This window comes from Anguilla anguilla, chromosome 2 (genome assembly GCF_013347855.1).
Source record: "Anguilla anguilla isolate fAngAng1 chromosome 2, fAngAng1.pri, whole genome shotgun sequence".
NCBI lineage: Eukaryota > Metazoa > Chordata > Actinopteri > Anguilliformes > Anguillidae > Anguilla > Anguilla anguilla.
The window spans coordinates 22,777,635-22,793,382 of NC_049202.1; the positions used below are offsets into that span (position 1 = coordinate 22,777,635).

Consider the following 15,748-nt stretch of genomic DNA (forward strand, 5'->3'; position numbering starts at 1 on the left):
TCAGCTGTTAGATAGATAGATTCCTTTATTGTCATTGCAGTGTACAACGACATTACTTCATGACATTTACATTCATTGCATATAGGTTTGACCATTTTACAGAAACAGCTGTAGTGTTGTGTCCCCCCAATTTCAGCTGTGGGTTGTGGAAAATTGTGCTAAAACCGTCTGTGGTACATGGCATTCAAAAATTTAGAGCGTGACAATCGCGTCATGTTCTTTGTTTTACCGCGCATGCTCATAATTTTACAATTCCGAAGAAGGGTTATCGGGCACGTGTAGCAGAGCAACAGGTAGCCTTACACGTCCTTTCAAATATTGTACCATAATATAATTTTGCAGATACTGTCTGGGTGTGGCCATAGGGTGAACACATAATATGTTAATAATTCATTTGTTGTAACTAGCTTCTGAAACTTGTTTGGGAGATCGTGACTCATCTGCTGCTAGCTAGTCTAACTAGCAAGTCAAATTAGCTAGCTAGCTGAGGACGTGGCCCGATAATGAGTAATCACGTAGATGCATAGTATGTCTTCCTTATAATTTTTAAGGAAAACGTTGTTCACTTGAATGTAACATGATTTATTGTATTATATATAGTCGAGGGTTAATGTAATGACTTGGATAAAACCGGCTCACATAAATTCCCTACGTTCTGTATAGCTAGCGAACTGAATCACTCCTCCTAGTGTTGACCTTTTTTGCGCAACAAATCCATAATAACAGCACCAATTGTTATCTTTAACTTTCGTCTTGTTACTATAGGTGTGTGTGTGACGCATTTCCCCCCTTCTTAATCCTAGTGTAAACTTGTGTTGGATCATGAACAGCGCCATTTTCCAATCCGCCGTGCGTCCAAATCTCCCTCTAAGGCGACCGGCGACTAGCCTTGGGATTTCACCCAGGATAATCACGCCTCCATTTGGCGAAAAGAAGAGTCTGTCACCAGGCGGCCTGACTGCCAACGCTGGCGCCGGAGATGGTAAAAGTGTGACGTAGAATAAATTGTAACTTAAATACATTTCACCATCAGCTTGATTTTCAAAGTTTGAATGTTATGTTTTTGCAAAATTACGATTTTTCCGGTGTCCAGACTATGGCCATCTATGTACAGCAGTAAACAACGATCTTTGTGTGACTAATGCGCCAATTTTGCGTTGGCTTGACAATCATAGCTGCCGGACATTACACAGGTGAAACACCCAGCCCGTTTACCACGCGCTATTTTATTAGTATTCAAAGCAGCAGCATATCCTGGGAATTTAAGAGCGTCTTTATTAAATGATTAAATGGAACGGCTTGTTCCGCACTCCTGCACACATATCTGTGCTTCTGTGGCTTTTCTTTGGTTTTAGAGTAGGTAGTTCAGCTGGTTTTTAGTTGTTTTTCAGCTGTAGGCCTACACAGTGACACTTTTTTCCCCTTCATGTTCTTTTCAGAAATGACACCATTCTGAATATTTTAACCTTGTATTAAAATGAAATAATTTTGCTTAAAATAAGTTTATGTTGAAAATAAAAAGGAACAACCATTCAGCATAGATGTACAATGCACAGCCCTACAGTGATAGCTTGTTTGACGTAAGTGTTCCACACCATAAAATGGTGAAGACTGCCAGTGGTTCATGCTGTTGAGGACCTTTTGTGATGCATTGATGGGTTGCATGGTTTGGTCCTGGATGGGAATGGGAAGGAAGGGATTTAGTTGGAGGGACAATCGTGTCTCCTCGCCAATATGCGACCCCACCCCTGCCCCACTTTGTCAAGCATCCTCCTCCAGCTCATCTATGCGCACTTGATTGGTGCACTGCAGAATGAAAAGTAGCTGACCTCACAGGCATGTTCTCATCTGCACACTCCCGAATTGGATTGAGGGTAGCAGTGACTATCACGGCTTACAACTGCTGTTGGCCATTCCAGACTGGGTAAAAATTTTAAAAACAAGGTTTTAAGTTGTCAGTGGTGGTGTTAGTGGCTTCTTTTTTTCCTTTTTCTTACTTATTTTCTTTACTTATTTTATTTTATTTTTTTACAAATGTTCAAAACAGGGCTTTATTATTCTAAAATACTATTTTCTTTTTTTAGCTGCAAAAATGGACAGTGGAAGGAAAGACAATGGGCCTTTGCCTGCAGAAGACAGTCCATCTGTAAGTACTGCTCATAACATTTTGTTGCGATCTTTGCGTGACAGAGTCTGTGAGTGTGTGGCTGGCCCACTGGAATTTCGTTTTTTTTTTTCTCTCTCTCTTAAACTGGTTCAGTTTTAGTGAAGTTTAATCATGCTCTAAACCTCAGGGCCGCCCTATCAATCATGTGGCAGACAGAATTGTCTCACATGATAGTTACACAGAAAGCAAGTGCACAGTTTGTGCTAAAATGCTTAACCATTCATCCTCGTTTAAGGGATGGAGCATGTTAGACCCAAATTACTCTGTTGGAACAATTTAATGGTCAATTAAAAATGTGCAGTGGATATCATTACAGCTGAGCTGGCTCTCTGAAATAAGAATTACAGTGTTCTTTGTAATGATCTGTTGCACAATTGCCACTTGGCTTTGTGTAACATGGACCAAAACAAGTTGACTGTAACTTTGTACTTTTTATTTCTTTTATTGCATTTTGTTATTAGACAATGAAGTCAATACAATAGAGTTAATGTAATATGATAAGCTTTAAATGGCATTTTAAAGTACTCATAAGGCCTCATTCATTACCATTTGTGATAACAGTTTATAAACGCAGAAATTGTTTCAGTATTTTGGAATACTGTCTGTTAAACTGCATAAGACCAGCTACAGCTGCACACACCAATAGCTTAGCAAAAACCCAACAGACTAATGTAATCTCAGTCAAATGCAATTGATATTTTACAGTTGAGGCCAAAAGTTTACATACACCTAGACTAAAGACATTCAAACTATATTTTTCACAACTTCACAAATTTCATGTTACCATACATTTCCTGTGTTAAGTCAATTAGGGTGTCTACTTTATTTCCATAGGAGGTAATTTCAAAATAATATCTAAGAGACAGATTTATTTCAGCTTTTATGTCCTATGATCTGATTTTCAGTCAAAAGTTTACATACACTTTTTTGTTAGTATTTGGTGGCATTGACTTTTAATTGCTTAACTTGAATCAAACGCTTGGGGTAGCCTTCCACAAGCTTCTCACAATACTTTGCTGGAATTTTTGCCCATGTCTCCTGACAGAACTGGTGTAACTGAGTCAGGATTGTGGGCCTCCTTGCTCGAACATGCTTTTTAAGTTCAGTCACAAATTTTCTGTGGGATTCAGGTCAGGGCTTTGTGATGGCCACTCCAGTTCTTTCACTTAGTCGTCTTTAAGCCATTTTGTTACAACTTTGGAGGTATGCTTAGGATCATTGTCCTGCTGGAAGACCCAGTTGCGACCAAGTTATAACTTTCTAGTTGATGTCTTGAGGTGTTGCTTCAGTATTTCTAGACAATCCTCCTCCTTCATGATGCCATCTATTTTCTGAAGTGCACCAGTCCCTTTTCCAGCAAAACACCCCCACAACATGATGCTGCCACCCCCATGCTTCACATTTGGGATGGTGTTCTTCGGATTAAAAGCCTTACCCTTTTTCCTCCATACATAGCGCTAATCATTATGGCCAAACAGTTACATTTTTGTTTCGTCTGACCAGAGAACACTCCTCCAAAAGGCTAGGTCTTCATCCTGGTGATCACCTGCAGACTTCATTCTGGCTTTTTTATCTGTCTTGGAGTAGGGGGTTCTTCCTTTCTCGACAGCCTTTCAGGCCATGGCAATGTAGGATTCTCTGAATGGTGGATGTTGGTCCCTGATGCCTCCAACTCCTTCACCAGTTCCTTTGTTGATGTCTTGGGGTTCAGTTGAACCTTTCGGACCAAAGTTTGTTGAGTCATGGGAGTTCATTTGTGCCTCCTTCCTGAATGATGCAGTGTCCGTGTGGTCCCAAGATTTTTATATTTACATACAATTGTTTGTACAGATGCTCGTGGTACCTTCAGTTGTTTGTAATTGCTCCTAAGGAGGAACTGGATTTGTGGAGGTCCAGAATTTTTTTTCCCCCGGAGTTGCTTGGATTTTCCCATTGTATCAAGGGCAGAAAGGCAGTGGCTCTGAAGGTAGGCCCTTAAATACAGCCACAGGTGCCAATTAATTACCAGTTAAAGTAATAATCTCGAAGATTTTCATTAAAATAAATGTTTGTTAAGTCACTATCTATCACTGAATTGGGTAACACAATGGTGATTGAGCGTATTATTATATTAATTTATATTATTATTATTATTATAATAATTCATGATTAAAGAACTGGGTGTCTGTGGCGACATTCCCGGGAAAAAATCACAAGCGGCGCATAGATAGTGATGCGTTTTCCATCACCCATCAGTGGTTGGTCCACCAGAGAGGGTAGGCGGAGCTAACGCAACAGGCTTGCTCTTCAACTCACTTGTGTATGAGCGGCGTACTGTTTTTTCCGGTGTCTGCTAGCGTTAAAAGTGGGGGGGTGGGGGGGGGGGGTTATGGAACTCTAATAAGTTTTTGTGTAACATGAGAGGTCATATTATTTGTTGATGTAGATTTCGTATTACATTTGATGACAATGTAACGTTACTAAATTACATAGCTATTCGCACAGCTAACGCTAGCTACCGGACCATGTCAATAAAGGCAACATTAGTTTAGACAACGTTGCGCACAGTATCCATCTCATATCAGGTAACGTTGCGTCAGCTAGCTAGCTAATGTAATTAACACAATCTAATGTCAGCTAACTAACGCTACCGACCGGTACCGACCTTGCAAACTGTCTCTTGAATGCAATGCTACCTTGTGGCAGCGTTGCAATGTAGCTAACTAAAGACCAGTTCAGATCAATGATTCGCAACAAGACTGGATGCAACTTGCAAAGACGTCTGATTGTAAACGTTCTAAAACTGCATTGGCGATTTGACAAGGTGGGTCTTTTGAGACCCTAGGCAACGGCTTCAGAGGCTCTGCAACTAACCAGTTCACACCGCTGCAATTTTCTCTGCAACATTCTAAAACCGTTTCGTCTCGTTGCGAATCATTGATGTTAACTGACCTTAACGTTACCGTTATTTACATTGCCAATCAGGTTCATCAATATATAAGCCGGGGTATAGGTGGAGCAGAGCCGGGTCTGATTTCTGTGTAAAGATGTCAAGCCGGAGAAAACAAAATAACGTTACACAGGCGACACTGGTTGGATCCGGTTGGATCTATGGGAAGTGAGGTCCAAAAACACACCTGCAATTACCGCTTCTCGCCATTGGTACCGCCAAAGAGAACGAAACTGAAATCTTTGAGATTGTAACTTTAACTCCTAATTATGACAATTGGCCAATCAAAAGCTTCTATAAAGTAATTAAATTTTTGGAATCTTCACAGACTGTTTAAAGAGACAGTCAACTTGGTGTATGTAAACTTTTGACCCACTGTAATTCTGATAAAGTGAATTAAAGCTGAAATAAATCTGTCTCTAATCGATTGTTTTAAAATTACCTTTGATGTGAACAAAGTAGCCTACATGCCCTAATTGACTTGCCAAAAGATATGTATGGTAATATGAAATGTGTGGAGTTGTGAAAAACGGAGTTTGAATATCTTTAGCCTAGGTGTATGTAAACATTTGGCCTCAACTGTACTTCTGGATATAGCCTATGTATAAATCTGCTAGTCCATACCTTATATGGTAGCCATGAAGGGTAACATAAAACATTTCACGTTTGTTCATATTACTTCCGTTTTGGATATTTTCGATATTTGGATATCAATTTTACAGAAAGATTAATCATAACAAGCATGTTTGCACCGAACAGAATCTGAAAAACTGGCACTCTAGAAGAAACAAAAAGTGCAAGCGGTGTTTGAAAAATTGTCACGCGTTGTCTTCTACACCGAACGAATTTGCACGATTATAACTTTATAAAATAAAGTATTCATTTTGAAATTCACTTGATATGTTTGTCATCATTTATTTTTAAGTGTCCCTGCGATTTCATTGCATTTATTTGAATATAAAAAATTTTAATATCATTGAACTTTCTTGGTAAAGTACAGGTGATGTATGTTATTGTATAACATACTACATGGATAATCAGACAAGTTTTCTGGGGGTAAATGTATATTTAATTTGTGTCCAAAGGCGGTGACTCATTTTAAATGTGTGAAAATTTCAGAGCATTCTGTTGCATTATACACCAGATACTAAAAAAGTTGAAGTTGCTTTTGATTTTTGGAGCGGTAATTGTGCTACTGATCAAAACAGCACTGTTGATTTTTGTCTGAGTGGAACATTTTTTTGTAAATGTGAAGCTGTTGTACTCTATTCATTAGTATAAATGTATAAAAAAGCACAAAAAATCTAAACTATATCTACATATCCATAGCAGTATGTCCAGCGATAAATGTGTATTATAGCAGAGGTTCTTAGTTCTTATCCAGAGAAGCTTCTTGTGGCAAACTTAACCCTTGTGTTTTGTTTACTTATTAACACCTGTGAAACTGTTTGCATGGGTTAGATACACCCAGGATATTATTTTTTTATTTTTATGAAATATAGGAGTGAAGTATATGCAAAAATGCTCAATATATCTATATGAATTCCAGATATTTTATATGGTTAATGGTTGCCATTTACCTGTGCTAGATCACGTTTAACAATGAACATGTCGTTATGAAGGCATGGGGGGCAGAGATGTATGTAAAAAATTTGTAGTGCAATGCGTTATTGATATTTATTGTTTTGAACTGACGATCTCAAATAAAATTAAAAAATCTTATTATATTCAATGCAACCATGCAGGCAAAAAGTCAATGCAAATGTAGATAAATAGATAAATAGAAACACTAAACAAGAAACTAAACTAAACTGAGCTGCTCTTCTTCCCGTGCAAGACCTCCTTACTTCGTGAGCTCTCAATCACGGTTGATGGCACCACAGTGACTGCCTCTCACTCTGCCAAGAGCTTGGGGGTGGTCCTGGATGACCAACTGGACCTCAAGGAACACATCAAGGCAACATCACGGTCCTGCAGATTCCTTCTGTACAACATCAGAAGGATTCGACCATACTTGACGACGCACTCCACCCAGCTGCTTGTCCAGGCTACGGTGACCTCTCGCCTTGATTACTGCAACTCTCTCCTTGCAAGCCTGCCAGCTTGTGCCATACAGCCACTACAGATGATTCAGAATGCTGCTGCCCGACTCATCTACAACCTTCCCAAATTCTCCCACGTCACTCCTCTGCTGCGATCACTCCACTGGCTACCGGTCGCTGCCAGGATCCGGTTCAAAGCCCTGACCCTTGCCTACACTGCTGCCAACAGGACAGCCCCCATCTACTTGCAGGACATGACTCGATTCTATGTGCCTGTTCGATCACTCCGCTCTGCGGCAGCAGGGCGCCTTGTAACCCCTCCCACCCGCCCAAAGGGATCACAGAGCTTCTCCACCCTAGCTCCCCAGTGGTGGAATGAACTCCCCGTCCCTCTCCGAACCTCCCCCTCACTACCCATCTTCCGCCAGGTCCTGAAGACTCATCTCTTCAGACTATACCTAGACTAACCACCACCACGCTGTATATTTCACTCTACATCTCCCCCCCCCCCGCCCTTTTCATGACACTTGTTACATGTTGCCCCATCCCAGCACTTTTTGGTAATTTGTATTTGTCCTAATACTGTAGCGTATTCTTCTGCCTAGTTGGCTTTGCAGAGGTTAGGTCTGAATAGTGTTGTGAACTGAACTGTGTTCTTGGCTAGAAATAGCTGTACAAAATAAATATTGTACCTTACTGAACCTGTGTTTAGCAGTTGTCTGTGACCATGAAATGCACTTTTGTACGTCGCTTTGGATAAAAGCGTCTGCCAAATAAATGTAATGTAATGTAAGAACTAAGTTTGCATTGGTTTTGTCACTGGTTGTGAAATGCATCTCTCAAAAGTGTAATTCCCTTTCTGCTAAAAGTTCAAAACTGGTAAATTTGACCCTATTTGCACCAGTTTGCAGTCACAGTCTTTCCCAGCTCCTTCACCTGCAAGCGATTGAAATGAAACTCAGTCTTCCCCTCTATATGTCACAGGTGTTGCTCTCATAACATGTCCTGAGAAATAATGTCTTCAAAACAGTTGGAAACCTATGTCTGCTCTGGATGTGACATGAGTAATTAGGCTGTTCTGGATGTGATTTTTGACACTTTGTGTGCTTTCAGAACATGATGTTGGTAAAATTGTGTTTTTCCCTGTAGAAGACCTGGCCTGAGGCCGGAAACCCCACTGTGGTGAAGCTGTGCAATTACTGCAGTCAGCAAGGTCAGTTTCGTCCTGTCTCAGACATGCACATGGTGTTCAAACGAGCGGCATGCCGTTAATTTGTGCGGCAACTCCTGACTTTAAATCTGCAGTTGGGTACTTTGTTTTTCCCTTTTTTTTTTTTTTTTTTGGAAAACTACTGGGGAATGGTCAAGCTTAATTGGTAGTATCCTTTGCAAGAGCTGCTGTGAGAAATCCAGCCCCATACGTTGTGGAATGGCGGTAAGAACTGCTAACCCGGTGAAACGTCAGTGCTCGTTTTACATTTGCACAAAAAGCACCTGGATGATCCCCAAGCCTGTTGGGATGATGTTCTATGGACAGATGAGTCAAAAGTGGAACTTTTTGGATGACACAGGTCCCATTGTCTGACATAAAGTAAATACAGCATTTCACAGCAATCATACCAACATTCAATCATGGTGGTTATATTGTGATGGTGTGAGGATTCTTTGCTGCCTTGGAACCTGTATAACTTGGGCTTGCCCAGTCATCTGTCTGTGAGCTGGAGCTGAAGTGTATTTGGCTTATGCAGCAAGACAATGATCCAAAACAAAAAAGCAATTCCACATCTGAATGGCTGAAAATAAACAAAATGAAAGTTTTGAAGTGGCCTAGTCAAAGTCCTGACTTAAACCCAATAGAGATTTTGTCACAGGACCTTAAACGAGGAGTTCATGCTACTAAACCTACCAATTTGTTTGAATTAAAGCAGTTATGCAAAGATTGTGGGCTAAAATTCCTCCACAGTGATGAGAAAAACTAATTTGGTTTGGATTTTGTTGCAGTTATTGCTGCTAAAGGTGGTGCAACCAGTTATTAAGTTTAAGAGGGCAGTTATGTTTTCACAGGGTGATTTGAACTTTTTTCATTAAATAAATGAAAAAATTATTTTTTAAAATGTGTTACATTTTGTTTAAAGATCACCATTCTGTGTGACAAATATGCAATAATAAAGGATAACAAAAAGGGGGCAAGTGCTTTTTCACTGTAGAATAAACATTTGAGCTCAATTTGGAAGGTGGTGAGAACTTTAGGAGCAGGTGTTGTTGAAGACGAACACTGAGCATGCATTGTTTCTACTGGACAGGTAGGTCTAAGTTCCTATCACTCATTTACCTGGTATTTATGCTTGCCAGTTAAGTAAGTTACCTTCAGTGAATTTAGCCTTTGAAGTAGCTTGGGTAGCCATTATTGATACGGATATTTCTTGGAAGAATGATATGTTTACTCACGTTATTTGTGTGTAAGTGAAGTTAGGTAGTTTATCTAGGCTAGCTAGGTAAGCTAAATTTGTCTGTCAAATAGATAATGTTAGCTAGATCCTTCTAGAATCCTGCTTGCCACTTGTAGCCAGTATCAGTTGTGTATCAGATACAGAAACTGATTCCTATAGGGTCCTGTATCAGGGCTATGGCTGCCCCAACACATGGTCAGCCACATAACTGTTTGACTTAGCAGTCTTATATAATTAGAATAATGTGACTTGAAGTTACTTTGAAAAAAACTATAAGTAGCGTCTGTAGCTAGTAACCTACAGAAGTGCACGGTCTGTGCAGAGCATCAAAAAATATTTCACTAATGTTAGCTATCACATACCGTAGAAAATATAACTTATGACTAGCTAGGGAACTTAGCAAAACCATCTCTTCATTAATTACGGAATTAGGTGACTAAATTAAAGATGTTTTATTATGCTATTGGTAAGCTCTGCAACAACGGAAACGATTCAGTTTGTTTCACCTGGACTGACATTTTTAGTTTTTAGTGTAGCATTAGCTGTGCCAGTCTGTAATCATGTAATCCTGCATTGTTGAGGAATTGTAGCTAGAAATGTTGATGCATGTTCAGGACAAGCTATGTGGAGAAGCAGGTGTGAGGGGTCTCTTTTCTGTGAGCAGGGCCGACGGGAATTTTGACTTTCAATGTGTTTTCGCAACATTGCGACCATTGAGTTATTAACTGCAGCTTTAAGTGGCAGTGGAATGCTTGAATGGTTTGCATTTATATTGTAGGATGTGGTTATTTAATTCACCTGTTTATGTGCTTTCAGAGTTGATTGGTGTGCGTCACACCATTGCTTAATTCATCGGTGGATGTGTTTCAGGCAACTTCAGGTGCACGCGGTGCAAGACGACATGTTACTGCTCGGTGGCCTGCCAGACGGAGGACTGGAAGGCCCACAGGCATGTGTGCAAGGCGAGCGCACAGGAATCCCCATCCAGGTAACCGTGGTAACAGCATACAGTCTGGAGTGTGGGGAAAAATTCACCAGTTCACTCTGACCAAAGAATAGAATTCTTTGACCACCTGAATAGAATTGTGTCTGAGGATTAGGGTTGATGATCAGTGCTACTTCAAAGTAGGGTGACAGCTGGATCTTTGTATTCTGGATGGTAGAGTTGAGTCTGCTGGCTGTTAGCCTAATCAGGCAGTGTAATGGCCAGCAGATCTGCATTCAGATCGATACAATATAAAGACCTGTGCCAAAGTTTTTGCATATATACATAAATCAGGTGTTCCTTTTTAGTTCATGAAATAAAGAAAACGCTTTTATCCCTCCCCTGTTATTTTTCTGAAAAGCAGCAAAACTCGAGAGCCGGTGACATCTCCTGTGTTAAGCGGACCCAAGTCTCCAGAATCCACGGTAAGTTCCACACTTCCTTGATTGTTTGTTGGGTGTTCGCTGTGGCTCTGTGGAGTTCTTCAGTTTACAAACTGCTAACTTCCAACCCCTAATCAGAAAGGTCCCCATCAAAATGGTAAGATGCCTCTGCTGTACATTAGTAAGTCCTCATGCTGTTCCCTGACGGCATCATAAGAGATATCTGTGGAGGGGAACAGCACTGCAGTATGCAGAGAGAAATTTAAAATCCTGTGTGATAGTATCTCTGTTGACGTCAGTGGCAGTATCTGAGATATGCTATGCCCCACCACATCCTCCTGGCAGGTGAGAGCAGCCCCCGTGGGACAGGTGACGAGAGTGTATCTGCACGAGTTGCCCAAAAACAAGATCGCTAAAGGAACTCAGCTGCAGGTATGCAATACAATACAGTAGGGATACATGATATATCGGCAACTGTTATTGGTATTAGCAGATGTTAAAATTTTTGTTTTCAGCCAGATGACGCCGATATGGCAACTGATAATTATTTCTCTTCGAACATCTAGGGCTTGATATACTAAGACCTTTAGTATTGCAGAATCTTTTAGCATCGCAAAACTAATAGCATGACCAATGATTCCACCAAATACTGGTTTTGCGTGTGCTGAAATGTTTTGCAGATGCTAAAGGTAAAAGTAAATGAAGCCCCTAGTGTGCCATCTTCGCACAGGGACCTGGCTGGAAACAACATAAGACTGCAACAACATAATTAAAATCGCCTATTATTTGTTAAAAGAAACAGTGTTACAATTAATTATACTATTATTAAACTTATGAAATACTAATAATAAACTTTGTCATAGCTCAAACAAGTGTAGCTTTGGTTTCACAAAAGCCATTACATGGAAATTTACGTGGTGCACGGTTGGCCTCGTGTCGCCGAAGGGATAAACAGGAGGGATTCATTGAAGAGGTGTGCAACAGCAACAGTGTGACTCCAGTCACATCACAGTGAGTTTCTGTTGGGTTGGATTTCTTTTTTACAGCGTTTTCAGAATCACCAATATTTCAGGTGATTCTGAGAAAGCTGTGCACCCTGGAAGTTTTCTGATGGGGTGTGATCCATCACGCGCAGGTAAAGACACACCACCTGCACAACCAGACCTGCCAGTGGTAGGGACGTTCCTGTTCCTGCTCCTCCTCTTACAGCGTTTTCAGAATCACCAATATTTCAGGTGATTCTGAGAAAGCTGTGCACCCTGGAAGTTTTCTGATGGGGTGTGATCCATCACGCGCAGGTAAAGACACACCACCTGCACAACCAGACCTGCCAGTGGTAGGGACGTTCCTGTTCCTGCTCCTCCTCTGACTCTGAAGATCATTCTCCCCCTACTGGCACAATCGTGCACCTGCAGCCCATTGTTGCCTATTACTCGTTTTGCTCTTTTTGTTCAGTGTCTTTTGAACTGTATGATTCTGAAGTCCTAATTGCGGGTGGCATCTAAATTCTAGCTTGCAGGTGAGTGTGGGAAACCACAGCTCATCTTGAAGCTGAAATATCTAGAGTGAGACAACATGATCCAGTGTTCAGTATTAAGGTGTTTCACACTTGCCTGGACATATACATTAAGTGCATGAAAAAAAATTCAAAGCCACTTGATAACATTTAATGTACTGTTCATTGTCTGGTGTTAGTTATTGAAAAGGTGTTAGAATCATTAAAAAACCAAGATATTGTCAAGCATTGCCTGCCTATTTAAAGCCCGGGGGGATCTCTGACTCACTATTTTCTTGGCTAGCCATTTTGTTTGAAGATTCACTTTACTGTGTGTTTTTAGTATTTGATGGTGTCTGAACAAACTGAAGAAAGAGCTTCATTTGTAACCGCCTTATTTTTTTCCTTAACTTTCCTTAAATGGTGTGGCTTCACAATAATTTCTATCAGTCTTTTGTTTGCGGTAGTGAACTATTCGACAGATTTCTTACAAATAATTTTCATCCGTGTGTTTGTGAACGATTGAGTTTATAGTAACCGCTGTTTTGAATACAATTCAATAGTTAACAAGCATGCCGTGAGACCATTCTGACCTAAAACCAAGAATTTTAATATTGGCTACGTGACAAGTGACGTCGAACCTATCATAAAGCTAGCTGGCATTCAAAACCCGTTTCAGAGGGTCTTAGAAAAACGTTATGTATACACTGCGCGACCACACCATTTAAAAAGCAAGACAGTGCTAGGGAGATTAATTTGATTGACTTATGGTTTCATGCAGTTTTATTAAGTTATGTAATGACAAAATGACCAAAATTGGTGCTAATTGTATGGTATAAAACGAAAAGGAACTATTTTTTCTTGATAGCATCATTGTTTTCATAGAATTAACAACCAGAGGTTTTTGCTTAACAACGGTCCAAATAGAACTACCAACCGGAGGTTTGCTTAACAACGGTAAAGCCGCTACACTCTCATTCATGGGCTCTCATTATGTTCCACTCGGGAGCGGCTGAGTCACGTGCGATGCCTAGTGGTAAAATTCGGTATTACCGGTCCGGTATTTGGCTTAATATCAAACCGGTTTGAAAATTCTTACATACTCCCAACCGTAATAGGTAGTAATAAGCCATCATCATCAGTCACTATCATTTTGTCCCAGTCAAAATTCCAGTGTAAAGACAGTCAATGAGCAAATATACTTATTATATTGGTTTTGCTATTGGGTGCAGTGTAGCACAGTGGGTAAGGAACTGGGCTTGTAACCGAAAGGTCAGAGGTTCGATTCCTGGGTAGGACAGTGCCGTTGTACCCTTGAGCAAGCTACTTAACCTGAATTGCTTTAGTACACATCCAGCTGTATAAATGGATATAAAGTTGTGTCTGGATAAGAGCATCTGCTGAATGCCTGTAATGTAATGTATTAGCTGTATAGCTGCAATCACACATTCAAATTTCTGGCCTCTGGGATTCAAAGCTAATAAAAATTGCAGCTTTTAAAAGTGAGCATGCATGAACATTCTCTTGCACAATCCACAAGAGTATGACAATATGGACAACCCAGCTACATGGAAATTTTCATGTACTTGTCAACAATAAAGAAGTTTTAAAAAATCCACCAGGGTTCTAAAACCATTCACTTGTATGCCCCTGGCCAGTGTGAAATTGTGAAGCGTTACACGTGTGGCTTTCACAGGCATCTGTGGTAGAGCTGAGGAATCCTGGGAAGTTTTTCATTCATGTCCAGTCGGCGGAGATGACGGAGCTCCTGCACAACGTTACCATGGCACTGCAGAAGACCTATGCAGGCTCTCTGGGCACTGAGTACCTGCCTGACTATGGAGAGCTATGTGCTGTCAAATACTCCCAAGATCAGGTAGGAACTTGTGCTCTCCACCTGGGGGAGACATGCACAGGTGATGAATGAGGAGTTTAGTGGTCTTAAATGGCAAGGAGAAGCAGTGGGTTGTTGTCTGGTACTTAACTGTGAATTCTGAATACCTGATTAAGATTCATTGAATCTCTGTGCAAAAACATTATTACATATTCCTCAAGTAAGTGTTATTTCTGTGTTGTTTGATATTTACCGCAAGCACAGCAGCTGATAGCCTTATCTTGAATTAAGGGAGAAAGTTGCTTTTTGATACTGGTCTCAGGCTGTCAAATTAAAATAGCTAAATGCTCTGAACACTAATAATATAATATCATGTGTTTGTTATGCACAGTTATATACTGACTTATGTACTGCATATGCTCAGACAAGACTAGCAGTTCACACAAATAAGTGTTTTCGCTTTTGATATTGAACATTGAGTGAGGTTTTGTTGCTTAATATGAAGGACTTTTTTAAGTGAAAATGCTTTTTCCTGTTCCCTGACGCGCATACAGAATTGGTACCGGGGTGCGGTGCAGTCCGCAGATGCCATTTACAAAACTGCCAGCGTTTTCTACATCGACTTTGGGAACCAAGAGGTGGTGACGCTGGACAGGATCAAACCCCTGTCCGCATGCGTGGACCTGGCCCCCCCATTTGTGAGTGCGGAACTGCAGGGGGGGAAAGGCCAGGCCTATGAGGGGGGGTGGGGGTGGGGGCAGGCACTGCTGTCCACTGACTCCCTATCGGTGATGCATTCATCTGAGAAATCGCTTGCTCTCAGTGCAGCGACGTGTATCGCTGCACTGATATCAGGGTTCTTACAAGGTGTTTGAAGTTCTTAAAGTGCTTGAAATTAAGTGCTGGAATACTTGGAAAGACATCCTCCTTTTCATGATGTGCTTGGAAAGGTCCTTAAAACTAAATTATCTAATATCTAAAATTAACATTTTGTAAGACTGTTGTGTGTGACAATTTCCCAACAATTTGACATCATGATTTCAATAGAAAAAAGAATACCAAGATAATACTAAGATATACTTTTAGATACTAGTATACTGTTAGAACTATTTTCATATATGCGCTGTCATGTACTTTTGTCATACAATGTTACACTTTGAGAACCATCAAAGATTTCAGTTACTTGTTTTGTCCAAGATCATTGAAAATGGGGAAATAGTGCTTGAATAATTACTTGAAAGTTGTTTAATTTAATTTGATGATGTCCTTGTGAACCCTGCAATGACTGCTCTGGTGGCTGAGGGGCTTGTGGCCTGCCTGCACTAGTTCTCACACGGTACTCATAAGCAGAGACCGGGCCGCTCAGCTGGCGGAGTGCAGAGAGGAAAGACAACATTTTAGGGAAGCATGTGAGCACCCGCCCTTCCAAATTGACAGCTGATTGCAAACGTGTTGGTGTTAAA

At 40.7% G+C, this 15,748-nt stretch overlaps 1 protein-coding gene across 4 annotated transcripts in view; it reads left to right on the forward strand.

Moving 5' to 3' along the window:
* Window positions 1-239: 239 nt before the first annotated feature.
* tdrd1 (tudor domain containing 1) overlaps window positions 240-15,748 on the forward strand; it is a 31,659-nt gene continuing 16,150 nt past the window's right edge. For 3 of the 4 annotated variants that reach the window (XM_035407103.1, XM_035407107.1, XM_035407106.1), the window contains exons 1-9: window positions 240-293; window positions 804-982; window positions 2,085-2,146; window positions 8,288-8,351; window positions 10,459-10,576; window positions 10,935-10,998; window positions 11,302-11,388; window positions 14,148-14,327; window positions 14,840-14,983. In XM_035407103.1, the coding sequence (XP_035262994.1) occupies window positions 823-982; window positions 2,085-2,146; window positions 8,288-8,351; window positions 10,459-10,576; window positions 10,935-10,998; window positions 11,302-11,388; window positions 14,148-14,327; window positions 14,840-14,983 (879 nt within the window). In that variant the 5' untranslated portion in view covers window positions 240-293; window positions 804-822. The remainder of the gene's footprint in view (window positions 294-803; window positions 983-2,084; window positions 2,147-8,287; window positions 8,352-10,458; window positions 10,577-10,934; window positions 10,999-11,301; window positions 11,389-14,147; window positions 14,328-14,839; window positions 14,984-15,748) is intronic. The other variant, XM_035407105.1, reaches the window with a different exon arrangement.